This window comes from Pleurodeles waltl, chromosome 2_2 (genome assembly GCF_031143425.1).
Source record: "Pleurodeles waltl isolate 20211129_DDA chromosome 2_2, aPleWal1.hap1.20221129, whole genome shotgun sequence".
Taxonomy (NCBI): Eukaryota; Metazoa; Chordata; class Amphibia; order Caudata; family Salamandridae; genus Pleurodeles; species Pleurodeles waltl.
The window spans coordinates 512,954,315-512,979,296 of record NC_090439.1 but is presented as its reverse complement, the minus strand read 5'-3'; the positions used below and the strand labels follow the sequence as shown (position 1 = coordinate 512,979,296).

At 44.0% G+C, this 24,982-nt stretch overlaps 2 protein-coding genes across 7 annotated transcripts in view; one reads left to right on the top strand and one right to left on the bottom strand.

Moving 5' to 3' along the window:
• The window catches only part of OSBPL1A (oxysterol binding protein like 1A), a 1,294,449-nt gene extending 1,272,742 nt beyond the window's left edge, over positions 1-21,707 (top strand). For all 3 annotated transcript variants that reach the window (XM_069220031.1, XM_069220033.1, XM_069220032.1), the window contains one exon: positions 20,442-21,707. In XM_069220031.1, coding sequence (XP_069076132.1) covers positions 20,442-20,544 — 103 coding nt within the window. In that variant the 3' untranslated portion in view covers positions 20,545-21,707. The remainder of the gene's footprint in view (positions 1-20,441) is intronic.
• A 1-nt stretch (position 21,708) lies between these two features.
• Positions 21,709-24,982, bottom strand: part of CABYR (calcium binding tyrosine phosphorylation regulated) — a 193,126-nt gene continuing 189,852 nt past the window's right edge. For all 4 annotated transcript variants that reach the window (XM_069220036.1, XM_069220037.1, XM_069220034.1 and 1 more), the window contains one exon: positions 21,709-22,424. In XM_069220036.1, the coding sequence (XP_069076137.1) occupies positions 22,411-22,424 (14 nt within the window). In that variant the 3' untranslated portion in view covers positions 21,709-22,410. The remainder of the gene's footprint in view (positions 22,425-24,982) is intronic.

Sequence of the window (24,982 nt, the reverse complement as noted above, 5' to 3'; positions counted from 1 at the left end):
AGTGAATTCTTTCTGATTGTTTTATTACCAATATGTGAGTTTGCATTACAAAAGCATGCCATTTATGCAACAGTGAAGACGTGAAATAAATGATGGTGCATGATTACCAAGCCATTTACTTAAATTGGAGAGTGAGTAATACTGTTTGATGTTAATAGTAATTGAATATGAAATATGATAGATCCTTACGATTACAAAAATGGGAAAGTGAGCCATTCCATTAAAAACCGAATGACAGTTATTTTCCGATTCTTTTGCCCTCCAGGAAACTTGAAATTGAACAGTATTTACTTCAGTTGCCTGTGAAATGTCTGAAGTTGTTGAAACATTTAAAAGCCTTTTATTTTTTTCTATCTGTAGCACAGATGCCAACGTCACGAAATGTAATAACAAAATAGTCTAAACCGTTTTATGTTACTGATCTTTGAACAGAATGACCCCAAGAAATCCAGATACCAAACTGACCTCAAGTAAAAATCCCATACCTCATCCTTGTATTTGTGATGCGATTATTAGGAGTGTGCGATGTCACACGGATCCTGTATTAGGACTTTAGGCCTTCCGTGGGCTCGGGCTCTGTTGCTTTTTTAATCTTTGGATATATTTAACTATGGGAAAGCAGTGTTCCGTGTAGACGTTAGTAGCCAAGCAGGCAAATGGGGCCAAAGCCAACAGTTGGCAGGATGTGAATGTTTGCGTTTATATCTCCTTTAATGTCCAGTGTAGTAATGCGGCCTAACTCAGAGGCTGATGGGCCTTGAATCAGCGCATAAATGGTTGATATTCAATCAGTGTCTACCTACAGTTCCCCAGACATTACACTTGCAAGAATGTGGCTGGTACAGTATTGATCGTCTCTAGAGGTGGAGGAATAGGAGCAATTCTTTGAGTCAACGGAAGTCACAACCATGCCACTTACACACTTAAGTGACTTGAGCTGTGGCTAAGCAATGTCCGCTTCAAAGTCTAACATCTGTTCATGGACATGCCACTAAGTATGAATAAAAATTCTTCATTATTTTATTTTCTATTTATTTGCAATTCCAGCATTCCCTCATTGAAATTTTGGGTTGAAGGAGAAATACAGAGCTTCAAATGTGAACTGTGCACTAGAGAAACATGTCAACACTTCACTTAAATTCAGAGGACTTTTTACCACATTTTAGCAATGTCAGTGGAGGTCTGCAGAACAGGAGCTAGCACAGAAAACGTTCTCCCTAACCTTTCACTCTTGTACCGTGAAATAAGCAGAAGGCTTTCACTGCTAGAAGAGTGTGTCTTACACAAAGTCTTAGGCCCCGATTTGTCTCTGCCAAAACCGGTCCGTCCCCGTATGGTACAGCCTTACACGCAGTGCATTGCAGTGTATTCAAAATGATTTCAAACTCTCTGGCAAACTAGTAACCAGTGAAGGTAATGGCAAGCATGAGAACAGTAATTAATTTATATAATCTGTAATTGAAAGGCTATTATTTGAAAAACCTATGTTTTTTAACTAATACCACAGCCGACGGGGTGGGGTGAACAATTAGTGGCACCCAACATATACTGCTGCCACAAATTATCTTAATTTCAGGTTTATCTGTGTTAAGTTTTACAAGGTTGCTTCCCGTCCACTCACAGATGGCTAAAAGCCAGTTTTGGAATGGCTGAGTTTAGGCTAAAGTAGTTGTCTGATTCAAATGAAAAAGTACAGTACATATGTGTCAACAGTGTAGAAGTCACATGTAGAATCAGATGAGTAGATAAAGGCTTCAAATGGCTGAATATAGATGTTCTCCATAATTTGAGGCAGCAAGGAGACCTGAGGACACTTGTAGATACGTTTTGGATCTATTACAGTGGGAGGGGTGGACTATGACTGGTCTACTAGAAATAGCCTGTATAATGAAAGAGCAGTCTCCTTAGCTGCCGATTGCAGGCATGGTATCAAAATATTGTGATCCATCTTTTCTAATGGATACTTCTAACCACAGATTCCTCCTCTTGAGAATATCCCCAAGCACCAGAATGGGTCTGGGACATCTTTCTTCATAGACCCTGTGCACTAGTGGGTGGCACGTGCAGCTTCACGCTGACTCCACTCTGCCCCAGAAGGGACAACTGAAGCCGAAAATATCTGCACTTGTGGCAGATATTTTTTGGCTCCAGTTGTCACTACCAGGGCAGAGTGGAATCAATGTCAGTTCCTTTCTTTTGGTGTCTTCATTGGTGGGTCTGGAGCTTGCTGCTGCCTTTTTCTCATGCCTTGATGAGCCCTTTTATAAAATTTCATATTTGTGTGAAAGGGATCATTACCTCCCTAAAACTACAGGGTTTAGGCCTTGAAGGGTTGAAAGCAAATGTCTGTGATGGATCCCCACAACGTCTGTCTGCGGTGTTCATAGTTGGGGCACAACCCTAAGTCATGCAATAAATTTACCCAGAGGTTAACCAAAACCATGAAGCCAAACTCGACATAAACGAGCATCATTGAAGTTCCAGAAGGCTCACTCCCACTCGAAGTTAAGGATAAGAACTCCATCCCGTTCTCTGAGCCAGTCCTGTGACAAGTCATCGTTGAGTTTCAAGTCTTCAGGTAAGACCAAATCAAAGAAAAACTACAATAAGTCCAAGTGGGCCTCATCCCAATGTCTCCACTCGCCTCCTGAGAAGTCCAAGGATGTCAGAGAACCCGGCACAGTTTCTCCTAGCCTCTAAATGAGGAATTGATTCCACAGCTGATCCAAATTCACCCTGAATTTCCAGCTCCATCGGTGACGCCGCAAGAAGTTGAGGCATTTAAGGAATCTCTTTCACCTTAGCAGTTTTCTCTGGCGCACTTTCAGGCCCCATGAAGCCACAGAGGCCTCTAGTTGGGTTAACTCCTGCGAGGCTGCACGTGGTGACATCTGTGCCTACCGAACCTGCTTCACATTGCGCTTCGATTCTGAGCTGTCTTCCTGACTGGTGCCACATTCCATGTCACTTAGATAGTAACACTGATGCCAGAAAATTTTGTTCCATTAGTTGTGGCACCAGGCCAAATCTGTCTTGACTTTGGCTGAAGTGGTGCTGAAGCTCAGCCACTTTGTGGCCTGCCCACATACACACGGACTGAAAAAACAGTGCCCTTACCTCGCAGCCATTCCCCACTTCTCCATTACTTATTTTAACCAGACCACAGATTGTGCACTGCTGGGGCAGGATGTACACAGGGAGGTTGTGTAGAACCCCTTGCCGCATCAGTGATGGTCGTTTTACTTTGAATTTTTAAAAAGCATTGAAATTCACTTGAAAAAAAACAAAGGTTAGAGTGACATTACAGTTGGGTATGGTAATATCCTACTTTGTGTTTAAAAAAAAAAAAAAAAACACCTTAGAAATTCACTGAAAAAACTAAAGGTTAAAGGGACATTATAGTTAGGTGAAAACGTTAGTTAAAACAGACCATTTGAACAAACAAACGCCTCTGAAATTCACCAATCATAGCTATCTCAAATAACTATAACTCACACCCATGCCATGTACTGTTGATTACCTCCCTTATTACATCACATGTGATATGTTCAATGACATCATTGATAACACTATTGTAACATCTGAAATGCGGTCATTGATGTCAACACTGTGCATGGAGGAACGCAAGTTATACTTACTATGGTATGTGCCTTTAACTCACTGCGGTATGATGTCCTCAAACCTTTATCCACAGCCAAAATATGTTTAAGTCACCTAGGATAGCCATAAGTGCATATTTAGTGCATACTGAAGGCCTAGGTCCAGCCTGGCACAGATAGAGAAGACTGGTAAGTTCTCCCAGAAGAACAGACCTAGAAGTGTAGTAAGCCTTGAAAATGTCCCAGGCCAGTAAGTAACGCTTTTAATGTAATATGCCTAAAAAAAAAAAATGATGACATGGCATAGATAGCAGCTTGTCCCGTGACTCATGAGAAAACGTAAATCAGGAGTTAAATCCCAAGAGAACAGTACTAAGGGAGTGTTGGATATAAGCAGCAGAACTCACTGGTATCGGAATGCAGAGTTAAGCTTCCCGCTGACAGGATTGAGAAGTGAGAACTTGGGTCCTGCCCTCCCTGCGTGAAGACAGCTCATTATTTTCTGTTCAGACAGCTGCCAACTTGACCCCTATGTTTCAGCCAAGAGCATGGAGGTTAGTCAGCCACGGAGATGACAGTCCCAAATATTGTAGCATCAGGCACTTGGAGGGTCCACTTGCTGGACATGTGCCATTTAAGTCAGGAATAGAGAGGCCAAGAGACCTTCCAAACAACAGAGGAAAGAAAGTAACTGGCAAAGAGAAAACAGAATCCCTTGACCATATCCCATAAAACTAGCACTGTAAGCGCTAATTTAAAACAAGTCATTACTACAGGTTTTAGCAGGCTCATGTTTCAAATATTTAAGGAGTTGGAGCAAAAGTATTTCACAACCCTGTACAGTGTTAAGTGGTTGCTTGCCATGGTAAATTTTAATTTTAGTGGCGCAGGGTCAAAACTGATTTGCATGTGGCTGGGTCCAAAGTGAGATGGAAAATAACAATGCACTGGGATGTAGCCAGAGTAAACACCAGTGTTTTAGAATAATTCAACCATTCCATCTATCACCTTTTTGTATACCTTAGTGTGACCCTCTCGTAAAAGAAGCAGGTATGCCCAGATGTGGATCCTCTGCACACTGTGCCACTGGAAACAAGCTATATCTGATTTACAAGCCCTAAAAGGGGCAAAATCGGCCTTAGGTTGCTTGTGTTCCAGTTTGGGTCGGGACCTGGCCTGACAGTTTGGGCTGGACTGTTCCTACCGGAGCCAAGTCAAGGCTATTTGTATATGGTTGGATACAAACTGAGGTGGCATGGTATGCAAAATAATGATGGGCTGGGACGCATACCTGAGTAACTATGAGTGGCTGAGATTAAATCAAGCATTCCATCCACCACTTTTTGTATACTTAAATAGTAAATTTAAAGGCATGCTTCAGTTGGCTAGAAATGTAGCAGCATGTGTTGACATCTTCAAACTAAACAGACCATGGCAACATAAAATACACAAAGCAAGTGTGCCCAAACTATAACTTCTCGGGTATAAACGTTCTCTGGAACAAGGCCCTGAGAAAAGATCATTTGTTATGTTTGAAAAAACCAAGGCTAGGGGTTTGGTGTGTGCAAGCCCCTCGTCCCACAACCCCTAGCCTCGCCTTCCCAAGTACACACACTCCAGCCCTAAAATCAACTCAAAAACCCATCCGCTTTGGTTAATGGAATGTTGCAGGCCAACAAAGACTAATGAAAAGCAACACAATGTATAACCCAGTTAAAAATCAAGATGTGCTTTTCTAGAACTCATCCATGATTTCGCAGTGATCCATACTCCAGGTCAGAAAGAAGTAAAGCAGGCAGCCCATTGAGTGGGTTAGTGACCTACATAACTACCTCTCTGGAAATCACTGCCTCTGAAATTGCAATAAACCAGCCTCCTATTCAGGCACCGCTCATTAAGAGCAAAAAAATGCATAGCTTGTCTGGCACAAACCATAATTATAAACATATACTTCAACCCGCAGTAAAAATCAAGAAACAGCCTTCAACACAAGTAAGCTGAAGTTTTCATATGTGACAACCAAATTATTAATCACAGGGGACTTCAGTATGAATCTGGTACATGGTAGCTCCATCGATGAGTTCACAGAAACGCAAGACTAAGTTCGATCTCAGACCTGAGTCTTCTTGAAATAAAATTCCACCATCTTAAGCCAGACCTACTAACCTCGCTTGGAATATGATGCCTGAACGGAAGATTTCAGTCAGGCAAACCTGCAAAAGTTCACCAGTCGCCACCACCAGCTAGCATACTGGATTATATCTTTACAGATCACTCCCTATTCAGATGCATCAAGGATATTGAAATCCTAGAATCCCAAGAAGGCAACTGTTACTCTCAATCTGCAGTTCTTGCCATAGATCTCCTTCACAAGGACAATACACCATAAACCTAGGCGGATGCTTGGGTCTGCAATGCTTACAAAGATTAAAATGGCGCAATGGCGCATTGGAGACACTGAAACAGTCACAATCTGGATCGCCGAATTAAAAATGGCACGATGTTTGATGAGGATAGGGGACTCACAGGCCGCAACCCAGCATGCCCCACAGCCCACAAACGAGACAGATGTTCCGGATTGAGAGCGCAGTTACAACTCACCTAATACCCTTTAATAAATGTTATGGCCCTAAAACAGTGCAAGAAAGTGCCCCATCCAAGATTAACCTATCCACGATCTCCAGCGCTTTTTCATCTAAAAAGAGAGCTAAACTATCTTCAGCGCAAAGCAATGAAAATCAGCACCGCTGACAAGTTCATCTAAATATCCAGATCATAGAGGAATCTGTATAACAAACTTCTAAGAAAAGAGAAGCGCTCACAAAGAAGTAAAGATTGTCTGACCTTCTGTCGCGGCTCGCAACAACAAGAAGGGGCGGGGTGGCACACGTGCGAGGTGGTTTAAATAAAAATTAAAGATAAACACTTAACTTCTCTGCTGCGTGCTGCTCCTGTGTCCCTCATCGCTGCTGCAGTCACAGGCTCCCAGTCTGCCCTGCGGCCAATCCTGACGCTGCTCAAAGCAGCGTCAGGATTGGCTGGGAGGGCCCCTTTAAAATGACAGGATAATAAACCAAGTTTATTATCCTTTTCTTCTAAAGGTTTTGCAGCCGCCGCTGCTGGCGGGGCAGCAACGCTCCTCTGCCCTAATGGAGGAGCCACCTCTGCTGACCTTAGATGGCCTGTAAAATAAATGATTCTCAGACTCCGAGCCTTTATAAATTCATTGCACATAGGCATTACAGCTAAATTGGGCCACGAAATATCAGCAGGTAAACGCTAATCTTGCATTTCTTGCTCTTCACAGTCCACCCAACGAAAGCAGGTGCTAACCTTCATCCAAATCCCAGCAGGAAACTTTCTCGAATGGCAGCAACTGAAGGGATACCGGCCTCTTAGTGTGCTAGATTGTTCAATATCCTTTTAAATCAGTGAGCCAAAGCAGTCAGGGCACAAGGCCCAAAAGGTCCTCCTTCGAAACTGTTCATACTGAATGTCAGCTATCGGTACTTTTAGCTCTATCCATTATTCAGTAAGAGCTAGTTCTTGGGCCTGATCTCTTCATCTTGGCAAGGCTCCATCCTCTGTCCATTGGATACAAAAAGGCTCCTGCTCCTGTCCAACAAGGATGTTTACTATTTTGGACACTGAAGCCAAACAATATGCAAACCTACTACTAAAAGACCTCAGAACATAGGCTGATGATCATGAGTTGCTACCCTGGTTTTGGGCATGTGTTAGAGGCGGTCGGCCAGGGCATACTTGAGAACATAATGGCCCTGTCTTTGCTAGTCAGAAACGTCATCCTCCACCTCTTTTTTTTTTTTTTTTTTTGGCTTGAGAATAAACTATGTTAAAACTCAAAGGTTGGGGCATTAAAAACATTCTGCTGAGGGCCATTCAAGTTCTCTACACATTCACATAGGTGCGAGTAAAAGCAGAGCATAGAAAATTATTTTTTTTTGCCATATCTCGCCCATGTTGAATAAACCAAATCTCGATCTTTCTATGTTGCGTTTGAGCTTTAACAGTGTTGACTCCAGTAGGAAAGAAGATGCTGCTCCATGAAACCCCAAGACCCTTCTCACCCTCCAAATTTGTGATTTTAGAGATGCTCCATGATTGAAAAGAACTACAAGTACTGAGCAAAGCTCGATAAGTCAAATGGAGTCATCCTAAAGTTGGAATTTCAAGACATTGCAATAGGAAACAATCGTTGCCTTCACAATCTCCGTCCCTTCAGAAGAGCCTTTGCCATAGCAGGCCCTCTGAAAGTGCTGATATTTTGATCAGTGGGCGCCATGTTTCTGTTGGCTGCTCTGCAAACTTTGTTTTTCAATAGCAAACTCCGAAAGTGGGGGTTTGTTTTTGTAAACAAACCATAAATTACCTCAACACTAAGGAAGGTTTTTCCCAGGCTGTGGAGGTCTTTTTTTCTATTTGTTAAAATTCTTCTGTTTTTTATTTTATTTTTTTATTCTAGTTTTACAGCTCGAGACTACGAGGTTTTACCTGGTGGTCCTGAACTGGAGGGAAAGAAACATCAGACAATTTGGGTCTAAATAGAGTGGACTGTATAATGCACCTACAGTGACTAAAAATAGAGCCATTTCACAATTAATCCTAGTCATATGTGTGGTAAAAAAAAAAAAGACAACTCTATGGGAGACCTTAGTTAATCATGTATAATCCAGGGAAAACCAGGATTTGTTCATTACCATAATCACAAGACTTGTGCCCTCCACTGCTGTTGTATCTGAGAATCTACCTACCATATTATTGTAGGTCTGCAATATCTGTGAAATGTGAATGGAAGGTCAGATATCATAGGGCGCCCACTTTATACAGTACAAACGTGATCTAGACATACATTGGGAGTGTGGTGAGTCTCGTTTTACCTTCTATTTCAACCCAAAATTATTTGCTACACAATTTCTTGCAGTTTGGCCGCTGCGTTGATTTGCTTGTAAACCAGTTAATGGTCAAGTTAACATTCAGATGTTCAGACAGAACGTGGCACAGAAAGTATCCACTCGTTGAGTTGAATCCTACTAGAATATGCACTTGGTTCGATTCTAAGCACTTTTATACAGCACTGACCAGTCCCAATAGGTGACAGAGCATTTTACACAGGATCAAGTTGTCAGATTCAAATAACAAGCAAGATCACTATGTATAATGTGAGAGATACTATAGTAGTTTGACAGAATATCATGCATTATAATCATAAGAGGATGTCAATATAACACCAAGGATACAAGTCGACAAAATAAAAACTCCAGAGAAGGTACTGCTAGAAGAGACTGCCTCATGGCTGAAGGTACTAGACCCTAGGGAGTTCATGTCCATTCTAACAGCAGGAGGGGTCAAGCACATTGCCCACTTCATGTGTATTAGTCTGTAAGCTTGTCCAGACATGCAAATTAGTATATGTAGTATCGTCTGTGGAGGCTTTCAAAGAAAATGCCCAGGAGACATTGTAGTAAAAGGAACATTCTTTATTAATATTATTATTATTAAAATGGCATGTGGTAGACCAATAAGAACACGCCCTATGAGCTCTGCAGTGTCACTGTGCATAGCTCAGACCTCCTCATTGTTCCATCCCTCAGCAATCTACATACATCATTAATCACCTTGAGGCGCTGAGTACAGTCAAACAGTCCACAGTACACCACAGGATCCAGTAAACTGAGATTTCTGATAGACGTATAACCACAGATTCCGCACCTTACAGTGTCCCCCAGGTGTAAACTGTACCTCTGCATGCCTGTAGGTGATGTCAGTTGGTTCAGCGCTGGTGCTATCTCCATCAGAAGTGACATCATAGTGCCCATATAAGCACATCACAGCGCACTATCAGTTCCTTTCTTTCTGTGCCAACAGTGCGGATCCAGAGAGGTACCTTGGTCATTTTGTGACCAACTTCTGCTGACTATTTTTAAGCTGTTGCACCCAGTGTGCTAGTGACATGTCCCCTGTAAAGCCTTCAGGGTTTAAACCTTGCAGGGAATGTCACAGACAGATATCTGTGTTATCCCCACTTGCTCTGTCTCTAGTGCCTTGGGTTGGGCCATGAACCCAAAACCTGCTTCGATTGCAAAACTGTGCACCATGAGGCAATTCGCGGGCAGGCTATGAAGCTCTTGGCAGTGCGGCAGAAGGTAGCTCCATGCTGTTCTATTCCCAAAGTTGAGATCAGGGATGTTCCCGGAGCCATTTCCATGGACTATCATCTTCATATTCCAAGACCACCTCCTCCAAATCGGTTAAGTCCAAGAAGCGACTAAAGTCGTCAAAGTGTTCTTCAGCTTCCCTATAAAACACCTTGCTTCTAGGACCCACTCCCACACACCACCTGTGAAACTGCATCTGGGCTCACTACATGCTACCGTGAGTTTCCCACTCGCCCAGATAAAAAAGTTATTTGACGCCATCCATACCATCTCCGGTTCAATTACTCCCTCTGGTGCGCCTTTGAGTCCCACAGAGCTGGGAGGTGCCAAGACTGAGTTACTACAGGTGGGTTTGCACCCAACAAGAGCCGGACCCTTTTGACCGCCCCTTATTCCTGGCTTGACAGTGCCATGGGTGCCTAACCCCTCCCAGGCCCTATCCCCTCCAGCGCCGAGCTGACGGCCATCGGCACCACTGGCTGATGAATCCATATACATCTCCAACTCGTTCGGTGCTGCCCTGACGCAGCCCTGCAACTGCCTGTGGTCAAGATCAAGACCAATGTTTTGACAAAGTTGATTCAACCTAGGGCGAGCTCTGTGGGACCTGTGCTTCCCTTTGATGAAGCCCTCAGGCACTGGCCTGGGCTAAACCTTTCTATGCACAGAATGATTGCCTGTTGCCATCGTCCTACCAAAGGCGACCCGGTCTTCCTCTCCCAGCATCCCGTCCCAAGAGATCCTGGTAGTACAGGCCTCAACAGCCCAATTTAACCCAAACCCATTCCCTTTCACGCTACCAGATAGGAAATCCAAGAGGCTGGATACCTTTGAGTAGCAAATTTTCCATTCTGCCAGCTTGGCTTTGCAGTCGGTAAACTCAGCATGCCTTTTAAAATGATACTCTTGTGCATTAATGGACTCTGTTGCACTGCTGCTCCACTTGCTTCCTGAAGGCAGCCGCACCATCCTCAACTAAGATTTGGTGGACGGCTGGGATGCAGCGAAGTTCAACATCAGGTGTGGGCTGGACACCACCGATTCTCTAGGCATGGATCTGGTCTCTACGGTTGCACTCTGTCATCATGCCTGGTTGAGGTCCTTTGGGTTTTCCAGGGATATGTAAACATCCCTTATTGACATGCCATTCAATGGTGCCCGCTTGTTTGGTGACAAAGGCCGTTTTGCACTTAGGTATTTTTGGAAAAGCCAAGCCACTACCAGGTACCTGGACCTTTCTTTGGCTTCCTGTTCACAGCAGTAGTCCTTTCGCCCCTTGCACAGCCACAGTCGGGGCACCAATGGGTTTCCGCAATATCAGCCCTACCACCCAGCCCTTTTGTGGATGGGGTTGCGGATCCCAAAAAGGATGCAGGAGTCATTCCCAGAACATCGTCCAGTCCCCCACCACCTCCACCTGCCGCAGCCTCCGAGCCACTTTAGCAAGCTCTCCACCCAACAGTCATCCTGTTGGTGGCAGGATCATACACCACCTGCCTCAGTGGAGCAACATAACCCTTCCATTTGTGGATTTCCCACCCCCTTAGCCACCATTTGCAGAACAGCTGATGAAGGTCCATCTCTACTGCTCCGTCAGGAAGTGCAGACTCTGTTGGCAAAAGGAGCGACTGAGAGGGTGACAGCACCAGAAGGAGGAGGTGGTTGTGATTCCAACTACTTTCTGGTGCTGAAAGAGGATGGAGGACTTCATTTTTTATTAGATCTGCAACCTTTGAACGTCTTTATACTGAAAGAGAAATACAGGATGCTCACCTTGGCCCAGGTCTTGTCGACCCTGGAGACTGCATGTCTCTTTTTCACAATCCCTGTCCTGCAAACCCACTGGGTTTACCTGCGATTCATGGTGGTCCACATGCATGTCCATATTGCTGTGCTCCCCTGTTGCCTCAGCAGTAATGTTCACAGAAGTGATTGCAGTAGTTGCAGCTCACCTTTGGAGTTCCAGGTCTGCAGTCTTCCCCCTACCACGATAACTGGCTGCTTAAGGCAAGCTCACCACAAGCAGCTGCCACCCACCTTCACACTATGGTGAACGTCCTGCATTCGCTGCGATTCACTATCATTATGCTGAAGTCACACCTGACTGTCCAAGATGATTCCTTTCATTGGAGCTATTCGGGATGCAGTGCAGTTCCACACCTTCCCTCCGGAGCGGAGAGTCCAGGACATTTGGGTTATGATCTCAATGTTTCAACCTGTATCCTGGATTTTGGTGTTACTGAGTCTGGGGCTGCTGGAGCTGAGGGCAGTTTGCTTAGCATTGAAAGCCTTCTCCCATCTATCAAAGGAAGGTTGGTTTAGGTGTTAACGGACAACACTGCCATGTGGTATTTAAACAAACAAGGCAGGTAGTGTCATGGAACCTGTGGTAGGAGGCTATGCACCTCTGAACTTGGATGGAGTGATGGAACATCTTCCTGGTCCTGCAGCACCAGCGAGGATCTCTTAATGCCAAGATGGATGAGCTCATGCCTTGCAGATCATCAAAGGCATCTACATTCGGAGGTGGGGCACAGTCACTTCCAAGAATGGGGAGAACCTTGACTAGCTCTGTTGGCTACTGCCAAGAATGCACAGCATCAGCATCCTACACGTTGGAGTTTCCACAGCGGTCCTGCATTCTCTTTAGACTGGAACACAGCACTTTGTATGCCTTCTTACCAATACCAGTCCTGTCCTGAGCTTTTAAGAAGATCATGACTTACTTGACCCAAGTCATCCTAGTGGTTTCCAACTGGGTAAGGAGAATTAGATATCCCGAACTCCTGAGCTTCTGTCCTCCAGTCAGTCTGCCCCCGACAAGACCTTAAGTCATTCTATGCTCAAAGCTATGCATGCTCCACCTTCATGTGTGGAGACTGAGTAGAGTGACAATTGATCTGTTTCAAGATCTGTGACGTCATCTTGGCAGCCAGGTGTCCGACAATGACTCCATATTTCCGAGGTGGGACAAATTTCTAACCAGGATGACCCGCTTTAAGCCCACTTTTTCGGAGGTTTAATGTTTGTGTTGTCTTTAGCCCAGCAAGGCCTTCCCCTGGACACCGGTAAAGGTTACCTTGGGGCCCTATTTGCTTTTTTGGGGTTGCTGGATCAGCTCTTACTGTTTAGGTCATCTGTTGTGATTCGTTTTCTGAAAGGTTTGCAGCATTTCTTTCCTCCTACCCCTTTCATCATGCCCCAGTGGGTCCTTAATTTGGTCCTAGCATTCCATCTGGGCTTGCATAGTTGCTCACATGGACATATCACATTAAAGAATGCCTTTTTGATGATTACATCAGCCAAGAGGGTCAGCAAGGTTTGAGCTCTTTTAGTTAACTCTCTATGTACCAGCTATGACCAGACAAGCTAGTTCTTTGGACACATGCCTCTTTTCTGCTGAAGGTGGTCACTCCCTTTCATGTCAGCCAGAATATCTTGCGGCCAAAATGTTTTAACTCTGGCTTATCCTTCTAGAGAGGAAGAGAGACTCCATCTTTTGGACCCAGAGAGAGCTCTCTCTTTGTACATTGATTGCACCAAATATCATCAGGTGGACAATCAGCTCTTCATTGTGTTCACTGGGGTAAAGAAGGAAAGGACAATGCGGCGCAGAAATGGACCATCTTTTGATGGCTTGTACTCTTTATCAAGAGCTGCTAAGCATTAGTTAAAAAGCAGCCTCCTAAAAGGTTGAGGGCCCACTCCATCAAGGCCAAGATCGCTACTACTGTGATAGGACACATGGTACCTCTCTTAGACATCTGCCAAGGAGTCACATGGGCACCTCTCCACATGATTACAAGGAAGTTGTGCTTGAATAGCTAGGTCTGTTGAGATGGGCATTTTGCTCGCTTGCTCCTCCAGGACTTTTTGTTTGGTTTGAGCCAGTTCATAGATCCACGTCTAGAGAGGTATTATTAGGGTGTCTATTCAAAGGTGAAGAATATGTGGTTAGAAGTCTCCATCAGAACAACAAGTTACCTACCTTTTTGATAAAGACTCTAACCACAGATTCCTCACCCCCTCTCCCATCCTCTCCGAAGGTCTCTTCACCCTAAAGATCCCATTAGATACGGCACTGGTCAGTCATTGGTTTTTACATGGCTGAGTTTTTTGGGGCTGAAATAGTCCTGAAAGAAACTAATGTCAGCACCAGGGGCGGTGCCTCCATTAGGGTGTTGCCCCACTCATGTTTTGGTCCCCTGCCGCCCTCAATTAAATGTATTCATAAACTACTAGACAAATATATAAAAGCCTATCAACAGTGGGCCGGGTTAGGTTTTTATCGCATCAAGTGCCTGGGGGCAGGTCCTCAAGCCAATGTGGGCCTGAGGGGTTTGGGCTAACAATATTGACACTGCCAGTAAAGTACTCGGTCATCATAGCCAGCACCTGGGCTTAAATGTGCATGTTGGGTTGGATGGCTGCCTTTCTCCGGCCAACCCGACATGCACACTAGGCTTAGTCTCTGTATCTCCAATGCCCTCATTAGTGAACCGGTGGTGACTCAAAGCCGCAGTCCCCGGTCTCAGTAATGAGTGGTGAGGCTCCATGCCCCAGCCAATCCTGGTGCTGCTCCAACAGCAGGAGCAGCGTCAGGATTGGCTGAGAGAGATGTGGCAGTGTTGTCACTAGGGGCCTCTGGAGCAAGGTGTTCGTGACGTGAGGCAGCGCTGGGGTGGGAGGAGGAGGCTCTCTCTCCCCTAGCCTTTTCTTGCAGTTGCAGCATGAAAATAGAGAGGCCGCAGGTGTTGATTTATAATGCTACGGTCACAGCAGGCATTCGAAAAGTTTCCCCCATGAGGTAATTTAAATTAAATTAGGGTGCTGGCGACTTGTGTGACAAATAAATATATAGTATATATGTGTATTCAGCAGCAGCACACGTTATCATCGATATTGATAGAATTCCACATTGCCAAAGACCTCAGCTAACTGCAGAAATGTATAATCTTCAGGCCGCATATTCGCAAAAAATACCCACCGATGAATCTTTGCTGGCGCCAAAACTGCAGTTTTTAGGGTCGAGCCTGCGTCGCATGCGTTTCGCTTGCAAGCCGCTTTTGGAGTTAGAAAAGGGCTCGGAGCCCCGTCCATATCACGTCAGTGTCTTTCATTGGTTTGTGGGCTTGCCTTTCAAAATCTGCTTGCTTTCATTAGTGGAAGGCACGCATACGTTATGCCTTTTCCGGTAGTTAGCCCTCCTTGAGCGCAGGGACCAAGAACTGAAAACATGCTAGGCTCGCTGTTTCCGGTCAGGTTTGTGGACTACTTTTTATATTTTTTTTGCAGCGCGGTCTCGCTTGGCAGAAGTCGAGCGCTTTGCCTAACATCGACCCTGTTACATAGTTAATTGCACTTTTGCCGGTTACGTATATAATTGCACTTTTGCCGATAGGTTTCACTATGAATTGTAGCAGCATGATAGCACTGTTTTTTTTCCATTTTATGTGGCAAGAAAAATCCGGTTGGGTGTTTACAACTTCTAATAGCTCTAACTCGGAGAAATGCAGGACTATATTGCATTGCAAATGCTTGTTGTCTTTCTAGTCATCATTAGTGTTAGGCGCGGGAGGGGGTTAAACGTACTTTTCTTTTTGCAGCGCCAGGCTCTTGCTGCGGCCGGCATTTGCTTCCTTTTGGTATTATTGAAGAGGAACTTCAAAGGGCCACACCCAGGCCAGGACGTTGCTTTCCACTATCTGTGTCACTGTGAGACAGACTGTCTTGTCTGTGTGAAATGTATTGGTGAGGTCACGGTGTGTGTGTGTGTGTGTGTTCACTTGTATGTAAACACCAGTCCTACTATACAACAAATGTTCGGAACACTGCTGTGCTGGTGCTAATTTATTGAGAACACCAAAACGGCCCCATTGCCAAAGACTTCAGGATGCGCTGCAGGCAGCTAACTATATACAGCTGGTGTAGAGACTCGTACAGCGCTTAGCGTGTTGTCATGCCCTCTCAGGTATGGCAACATGCAAAGCTTGCTTGCACCCTGAGCTTCTGTCACAGTCTGCTCCACGGCTCCTTGTGTGCACGCCGCTTCCTTTCACGTAATCAGTGTTTCATTGTCCACTGCAGAGATATACATAACAGGGGCTTTTACGTAATCAGGTCCTACCAGCCCTTTGTATGAAGCGCCAGTCCTTCTCTTTGGAGATTGGCAGCCTTTGTCTTCCCAGTACAGCCATTTTCAATTAGCTTGTTTCCATTCACTGCTCAGCACTGCTGCTTCCCAAACACTCCAGAAAACAAAAGGAAAAGCTCAAGGTCGCAACTTTTATTTGTTTAAATTTTGATCAGCAGGCTGGACCAGTGGGATGAGCCGTCTCCATTTCAAGTGTGTCCCTGGGCTTTCTCAGACAGAATAATAAACCAGCCAGGGAACTGTTTTTAATTTAAGAATTATGGCCTCGTTTTGCACCGTTTTATTTTTGGGGAGAACTCTGCGGCTTTTCCTCTCATTGAAGGCTTGTTTTAACCCCTCTGTCGCCCTTTATCACACACAACTGCACACAAGTAAGGTTTCCGTCTGTGCTAGAACTAGGAGGTTGACATGGCGAACCACATGGTTTCAGCATTTAGGGCGATATTGGACAGCAGTGGTATTTATCACTGTAGGGAAAAGCCTCCCCTGGCATGGTTACCTTCTAACTTTTTGCCTTTTGTTGATGCTAGTTGAAAGTGTGCTGGGATCCTGCTAACCAGGCCCCAGCACCAGTGTTCTTTCCCTAAACTGTACTTTTGTTTCCACAATTGGCACACAGATAAGTCTCAATGGGGGAATCCTCCAAAACCAAGATGGAGGATTTCTTAAGGCAGGCGTCGCCTCAGCTCAGGACACCTGAGGACCCAAGGTGTCCTGAGCTGATGTGACCCCTGCCTTAAATCCTCCATCTTGGTTTTGGAGGATTCCCCAATAGGAATAGGAATGTGCCCCACTCCCCTCAGGGAAGAGGCACAAAGAGGGTCTAGCCACCCACCAGGACAGTAGCCATTGACAACTGCCCCCCAGACCTAAACACACCTCTAAGTTCAGTATTTAGGGGGCGACCCTGAACCCAGGAAATCAGATTCCTGCAACCTACAACAAGGACTACTGAGCTGAAAGACCGACAGAGACGACTGAGACAACAGCTGACTTGGCCCCAGCCCTTCCGGCCTGTCTCCAGACTCAAAGAACTTTCACAGCGGCGCCTCCAGCGGGACCAGCGACCTTTGAGGACTCAGAGGACTGACCTGCACCTAAAGGACCAATAACGTCCAGATGACAGCGAATGTCCAGAAACAGCTATAAAACAGCAACAAGAAAGCAACTTTAAAGAGACTCCAACTTCGCACCAGAAGCGTGAGTCTTCACACTCTGCACCTGACGCCCCCGGCTCGAGTTTGGAAAATCCAACACTGCAGAGAGGACTCCAACTACGTAGAAACCCTGAGTCGACCTCCCTGCACCCCCACAGCGACGCCTGCAGAGAGGATCCAGAGGCTCCCCCTGACCGCAACTGCCTGGTAACAAAGGAACCTGACGCCTGGACCAAGCACTGCACCCGCAGCCCCCAGGACTGAGAGGAGCCACCTACCAGTGCAGGAGTGAACAGCAGGCGGCCCTCATCCTAGCCCAGTGGCCCGCGAAGCCCCCCTGTGCCCTGCTTGCATCGCCAGAGTGACCCCCGGCTCCCTCCGTTGTTTTCATTACAAATCCCGACATCTACTTTGCACACTGCACCTGGCCGCCCCTGTGGGTGTATTTTGTGTGCTTGTGTGTCCCCCAGTGCTCTACAAAACCCCCCTGGTCTGCTCCCCGAGGACGCAGGTACTTACCTGCTAGCAGACTGGAACAGAGCACCCCTGTTCTTCATAGATGCCTATGTGTTTTGGGCCCTCCTTTGACCTCTGCACCTGACCAGCCCTGTGTTGCTGTGGCTTTGGGGTTGCCTTGAACCCCCAACGGTTGGTTGCCTATGCCCAGGAGACTGTGTAAGTGCTTTACTTACCTGAGAAACTAATGATTACTTACATCCCCCAGGAACTGTTGATTTTTGCAAGGTGTCCACTTGTAAAATAGCTATTTGACATTTTAACCAAAACTGTGTGTACTACTGTTTTAAATCAAAGTTCCATACTTACCTGTGTGAGGTACCTTGCAATTCATCTAAAATTTGAATCTTGTGGTTCTAAAGATAAATTAAGAAAATATATATTTTTTTCTATATAAAAACCTATTGGCCTGGAGTTAAGTCGTTGAGTATGTTCCTCGTTAATTGCCTGTGTGTGTACAACCAATGCTTAACGCTACTCTCTGATAAGCCTACTGCTCGACCACACTTCCACAAAATAGAGCATTAGTATTATCTAATTTTGCCACTATCAACCTCTAAGGGGAACCCTTGGACTCTGTGCACACTATCTCTCACTTTTAGATAGTATATACAGAGCCAACTTCCTACAATTACATATTATAGATTTGAGGAAGGCTTGTCTGAAGAAGGCAGTAATCCTAGGTTTACCTCAGTAAATGAATCTGTTTTGCTCGCAGCAATGACACTTATAACATCCCAAAGCAAAGGGGGGGGCTGCGTGTGTGTGTGGATGGAGAATATTTTCTGTTGTTAGCATGACACCAAATCGTAATAGTCTTTATACATGGTTTTGTTTATATTTGCATTGAACACTTCAAATTCTGGCCTGATTGACTTGGCCTTTCATGCTTATGACAGTGGTAAAATTAGTACCAATTTCGGTAGAGTGTTAATAATTGTGTCTTAAACTGTTCTGTGCTTTGGACACAATCCTTTAGAAAATAAAATCTATTATTACATTATTATTTTAGCAGTGGTGGGTGGTGACATTTGGAGATCATGATAGAAAGCACTGCATAACTCAGGGCTTTAATCACAGAAAGCAATGTCTTTAGTTGTTTAAAGGTGGTGGCTGCACCCTTTCTGTCTCTCACCATGATTGGTGCAGCTGGTGGTTGACTCAGTTTGAGCGCGCATTTTAGGAGATGCTTGAGTTTAGGGCATTTCTTCTGTGACTGCTGAGTTGTGGTGTGTGCAGTTTTTGCCGAACAGTTACGTGCATGTGTGAGTACAGAGAAAGCTATGTGTCTTTGAATTGGCTGGAGAGTCTTGGAAAGCTAAGAGATTTCATTTGAATGAATGGACACTTGGAAAGCTTGGTTTAGCCGGTTCTCTCTTCAGGGATTTATCCCATGACTTTGCCCGGCCTTGAGAAAGCCCCAGGTGTATACACAGTTAGAGGGCAAAACACATGTCAGCACCTGCTCATTATCCATGTATGTTGAACTGCCTTTTTTTTTGCTATTCATGAAGTTCAAAATAAACTTTCATTGGAATCTCTGACTGGAATGGATGGATTGACCATAATTGAAATTGGAATATTCAAGATATGAACTATTTAACTGAAACATGGGTTTACCAATATTTTGCTACTAAACTTTATTTACAGAGGTCAATTTAAGTGGTCCACACCTCTTTGGTAACCCATAACTGTTAAATAGGGCATTTAGGAAGAGAGCTCTGGACCCTTTTTGGAGTATACACGCTTGGAAAGGTGCCTGGCATTGGTCCAAAACCTGCAAACTCTTGACTGTTGCGGCCAAATGTTCTGTAAATTACTGGTTTTTATTGGTGGAAGTCATGAATTGTGAGTTGAAATGGGCTCCTCCCTGGCGATTGCTGCCTGCCTGTGTGTGTAGAGCTAAAAACACGGAAAGGGAAAGCTGTTATGAATTTTAGATGGTAACATTCACATTTGGAGCAATTACATTTTCTTTTCTTTTTGTGAGGTTTTAATTGTTAATTATAAATGGCAAATTATATTGTTTCAAATGTGAATGTCACCATCTAATATGGAAGACAAGCGTTTCATTTTTCAGGGCTGTGTAGCATTGTGCATGTTTACTTTCATTCCACACACTCTAGCTGGACTACATTCAGCCTCCACATTTATGACTCAGCAACAATAATGAAATCCATTCCCTGGACTCTGGAAATAAGTACTTGTTAATCATTCTTTGCAGGGGCACATCTGCTCTCAGTGGTGATCTGACAGTGTTTATTTATAGCTGTCAAGTCTTCAGATTGCTTACATGTGACATTTTCATAGATCCAGAGTACTTCTGTCCAGTTGTACAAGTGGCTCACTACAGTAACTGATGAGTGCATTTAATGCAGTAAAATGTGGCTCAGTATTTGATGTGTTTAGATATTTCAACAGTACACAATCACAATTGCTTTATAAACCGTCTTCCTTTTTCAAATTTGCTTTGAAATGTAGAATTTGCCACTGTTTTCGTCAAACTTTTCTCTGGAGAAGAAACTCTCGTAGAACTGTTTTTTAGGTTGATTTGTTTTGTAGTGTGCACGACTTCTGGTTTTGCAATTTTGCTGATGTTGTTTAATCTTTAGAAGTGGTTTGTTTTTATATTTAAACTCCTTGGAGTAAACGATAAAACAACTTTTGTAAATATTATTCTCTTAAATGACTTGGCTAATATCTAAGTAAAATGACAAGCCCCAACTGGGATACCTTTGTATTTTCCTATATTCTCTAGGTTGTGTCCCACCATAAATATGTATTTTTGATGGCTGGAGCTGTCAATCAGTATTTTAATATCTGCTGTGTTTTTTAATAGGTGGTTCCGACAAGGGCCGAACCCGTACAATGGTGCACAAGACTGGCTTTTCTCAGGAAATTACTGGGACCGAAACTACTGCAACTTACCTGATATCTACTAACAAGCAGCCAGCTCCCCTGCCCACCACGGATGGCACTAACCAAGAATCATTAACACGAGAATATTTGTGTTTCTGTCACCTGTATTTGAACAAAGTTTACGACTATGTAACGTGCATGCTAGCTTTACTTTACCATACCAACCTACGCCAATGGCGAAAATGGAGTGGAAAGCACTTGAAGGACTTACGAGTACAGCACAAACCGACAGCAGAAATATTTATTCACATTACTGTTTTTGTGAGAGAGCAATTGACCAGGGACGCCTAGATCAGGCTAACATTGGTTGATTTTGTACAAATGCCTACAATTCATGGAGCACAAGGCATACCTCCAAGTTAAAAAGTTGATAATTCATCCTTTTAAAATTAATAACTGTGACTGTTCTTGTTGTTTTTACTAGGTAACATGCCTTTGACAATTTCATTTTCTGGGTCCTTAAAATCATAGCAAACACAGTGCTGCGCAATAAAGGGGGAGCCCAGAAAAAGATCTGTCGCTATGGATATGTCTGCCTCCATGCTGTGAAAGGCCCGTCTTTTTCATCCTGCCTCCATGAGCAGCCATCTCTTCAACCCTTTATTGAAGACGAGCACACAGAAGAAATCGCTTTAATCGCATACTGAGCCTAGTCTATTCTGTGTTTTTTCACTTTTTGTGCTGTGATTTGAGGTGTATTTGATGCTTCTTAGAAGTTTGTTTTGCAGGCACATTGTGATATAGGACAAAAAATGTCTGGGTAGTAATAAACCTATATATATATATACATATAAATTATACATATGTACGAAAAACAAATATTTACTTGTAACGTGCAATATAAACATATGACCGAAGAAATCTCAAGAAATGAAAAAAGATATCCAATGCGGTTAAAAGCCCTGTCAAAATGAAGCACCTTTATTATGTACGCACCTTGGATATTTTACATTGTTAAAAGGAGCACAAAAGGTGTTGCGTGGAGACTTCTTGCACAAATCATAACGTCCTGCCCCCTTTATACCGGCCTACATTCGCGCTCCTAAATTCTTCTGTTTATACGGTAAAAAGGCACAAAGGCCCAAAGCACTAGAAGCTTTTTTGCACAGTGTTTTAGTTGTCTAGAAATTAACTGAATAATGTTAGAATAAAAATTGAAACTGCTAAATAAAGGCTTTAAAATGTGGTGAAGACTTTTTTCTTTTGCAGCAGTGAGGTGTGCTTTCTTCCATGTGGCACCACCAGTAGCATACTTCTGTGATCAAAATAGTCTGACTAGGAAGCTGCTGTCCTCCGTGGACCTGGGCAACAAGTACATCACTTTCCATGGAAGGGGGTACTCAAATGCCCTAAAAAGGAAGACCACGTGGAGACCTCCCAGATTTCACAAAAACAATGCCTCATCCAACACGCTGTTAATTCCCCGTTAGCTTTGGCCTTCTGGCCTCTTGTTCAATTCCTTTTGTGCGTGTGCTCGTCGGGTGCCTCTGTGGCATGTTGGTGTCTGTTAATAAACTTAGAGACCAGTGCTACAAGTGAGAACACTAGACTTGGATATGGGAGCCACCAACACACTGAAGGTGAAACTGGACAAGCCTGTGAATATCCCGTGTGCACCCATCGCTTTCCACGATAGACGTGTCCATGATGCTCTACCCATGGGCTTCAGGAAAGTATTGTGCAAAGGAAGCCCTTCACATAAGCTTTTTACTGCCTACCTTCCACCCCCAAAGCAGACCTGGAAACGTGGGTTTGTATAACGGCATGCTCATTTATTACGCTGAAAATGACAGAACGCTATCACAGTACATTATTGAGTTGTAGTACGAAGAATTCAACGGTAGGACAAGGTCGCATGGAACTGACAGAACAACAGAGCTGAGGTGGCTTCACTGAGGAGGACCTGTTAGAAAAACACAGACATTCCGTTATGCACAGTTCAAGGATTAAAACGCGCTGCAAGTTAACACAATACCATCTGACGTTCACAATACAAACACTGACACGGACAGTAGAGGAATGCACCATTGTTTGTCAGAATATTTACAACCGCCACGCGAAATAGTACATGCACTTGGGCTAGAATAGCCTTTCTGCTCGCACTGCATTCAGATTTTGAAGCTGATCAAAACTCGGTTCATGAGCACGTGGACTTGCCATTTTTCTAACCTACACAAAACTTCTTAGACGTTTTTTGTTTGAGTTCTTACATATTTTGTTTAAGAATTTGTTGGCCAGACCACAATAAGTATGGTACATTTTCGACCATGAATATGTGTTTTTTTAAATGCGTGCAACTCTATCATGTTATAAATGCTGCATGCGTATAATAATATGATCCTTCTAAAGACTGTAGAGCAAAGATCTTATGTCCTAATTTCCTCAGATTGATGCACTCAGATGAAAGGATGCCTAATGCTGGAGATTGCGTTAATTCAATTTCTTCAACTGAGATAGGATCAGGAATTTCACACGACAAAGGGAATTCTCAAAAATGAAGAAAATTAAATTCTGCAACATTGATTTCCTACCTTTCCTCAAGAAAGTATTTTAACTCCGATCAAGGGCCTGTTATATCCAAGGCTTTTGCCCTTTATGTGTATGAAAAAATGTGTTAGTACACACCGGCTTAGCTTTCTTTCATTATTATCATTATTTAAGAAATATAACAGTACCCAGGAGCGGCTTTTGCGCTAGTAGCGCCTGGTGTGATCATCTTTTTTTGGCGCCCACCCCATTACCTCCTCTTCGTTTTTCCTCACAATCACCCGGAAAAAGTGCCCCTCATGTCTCCATAGCCCCTGTCTCACAACATTTCATATTTTTTTAAAGCTCGGGTAAAGGCTGGCTTTACTAATCCACTTGGCTAGTCACATAAAATAAAGATCTGTTCTTTGCAGCAAGCATATTAATCCTCTGCGCTACTTTATGGTGAGTCAAAACTGCCAAGAGACAAAACTCCGATCTCTCTCTCTCTCTCGCAGGAGCATTAATCACAAGAATTATTTTGACACTTTTATTGCTGCCTAAAAGCACAATAAACACTGCAGTAGGTGCCTTTAAATGATAAGTTATTGCTAAACATACCTCCCTCGCTGGGGTCAGTTACACCCCCAATACCTGTGTAGCTTATTGGGGGGGGTGGGGGGGGAATTGTCCTTTTTAATGGCTGCCAAAAGTGTGAGAAATAAATGCCTTACAGTTTGCTTGCTGTTTCACAAGAGGCAATTATATATATTGTGATACAGAAGTAAACAAACATTTACTGTCGATCTATAGATGATAAGCAGAGTGACGCGTCTACTCTCTATGTTCCACGTTTGCTGCAGCATTATCCTGTTCAGTGCTTGTTTCGCACCACAATTTCCACCCCACCGCAAAGAAACTGTAAAGTAACCTCCTTGTGCAATAGTACTGTGTGCACTTGCACGAGAAGTGGTATAAAAAAATATTCAGGAATATATCATTGAAAGGCAGTTGAATTCCATGTACACAATTTCATTTTTAGGTCGAGCACAGAAGCGCTTTGACCTTTTGTAAGTATTTGTGGGCTTTTAACCACACCCACCTCACACCCATAATTTTCACTCGTTCATATGCTTGCCTCAAAAAACCCCTGATGTAATTGGTAATTGCTTTACGTTTGTCCCACCTTGGGGAGGTTTTGTTACCGCCTTGCAGGCTGACCCTGTTACTTGGATAAATGCACGATTGCCGATATAGTTCAGTGTGGGTGAATTATTTTTTTCTTTTGTCTCTCCCTTTTGTGCTCCCTGGCAGCCACGGTCCACATAGCGCCAACAGTGCAAACACCATTAGTGGGATTGTAGCACTGGGCACTACGTTCACACTATTACTTAATCATAGACATTTTGGCTCTCCCAGTCAAGCTCCATAGCTTTCCCAAAAACACTTACAATTGATAAATGCGGCTCTCCCGGCACAGTGTCCAAGCCGATACTACAGTATTCACTGGATTCTGGAAAAGTCACCCCATAATGCTTTGTAAGCATTCTTTTTCAAACCAGTTTGCCCATAACTCAGTTTGCGGTGTTCCTAGGACAATGGGACCACCACCACCAAAATGTTCAGCACAACACGTCTTTGCTGTCTAGGTTATCTCTGGGTCCCCACAGTAGGTTAGTGCAGACCCCATAATAATAACCCCCACCATTTAGTGTCTTTTTAATCTCTATCGTGGCTGGAACTTTTGTTTTACAGCTGAGAGTAGTTTGTGTTATAAAGGTTCTTGTTTGTGATATCATTGTAGTAGGCCTGCTAGCCCTGAAAATGTGTAATGCACTACCCACTCCTGGGGCTAAATATATGGTTACACAGCAATACTTTCAGCCATTTTCTTTTCACGTGTTATGCCCTCTAGGGGCTAACTATATGGTAACATGACCATGTTTCTTACAAATGCATTTTTCATTGTGGTGTCTTCTAGGGCCTGTTCTGAGC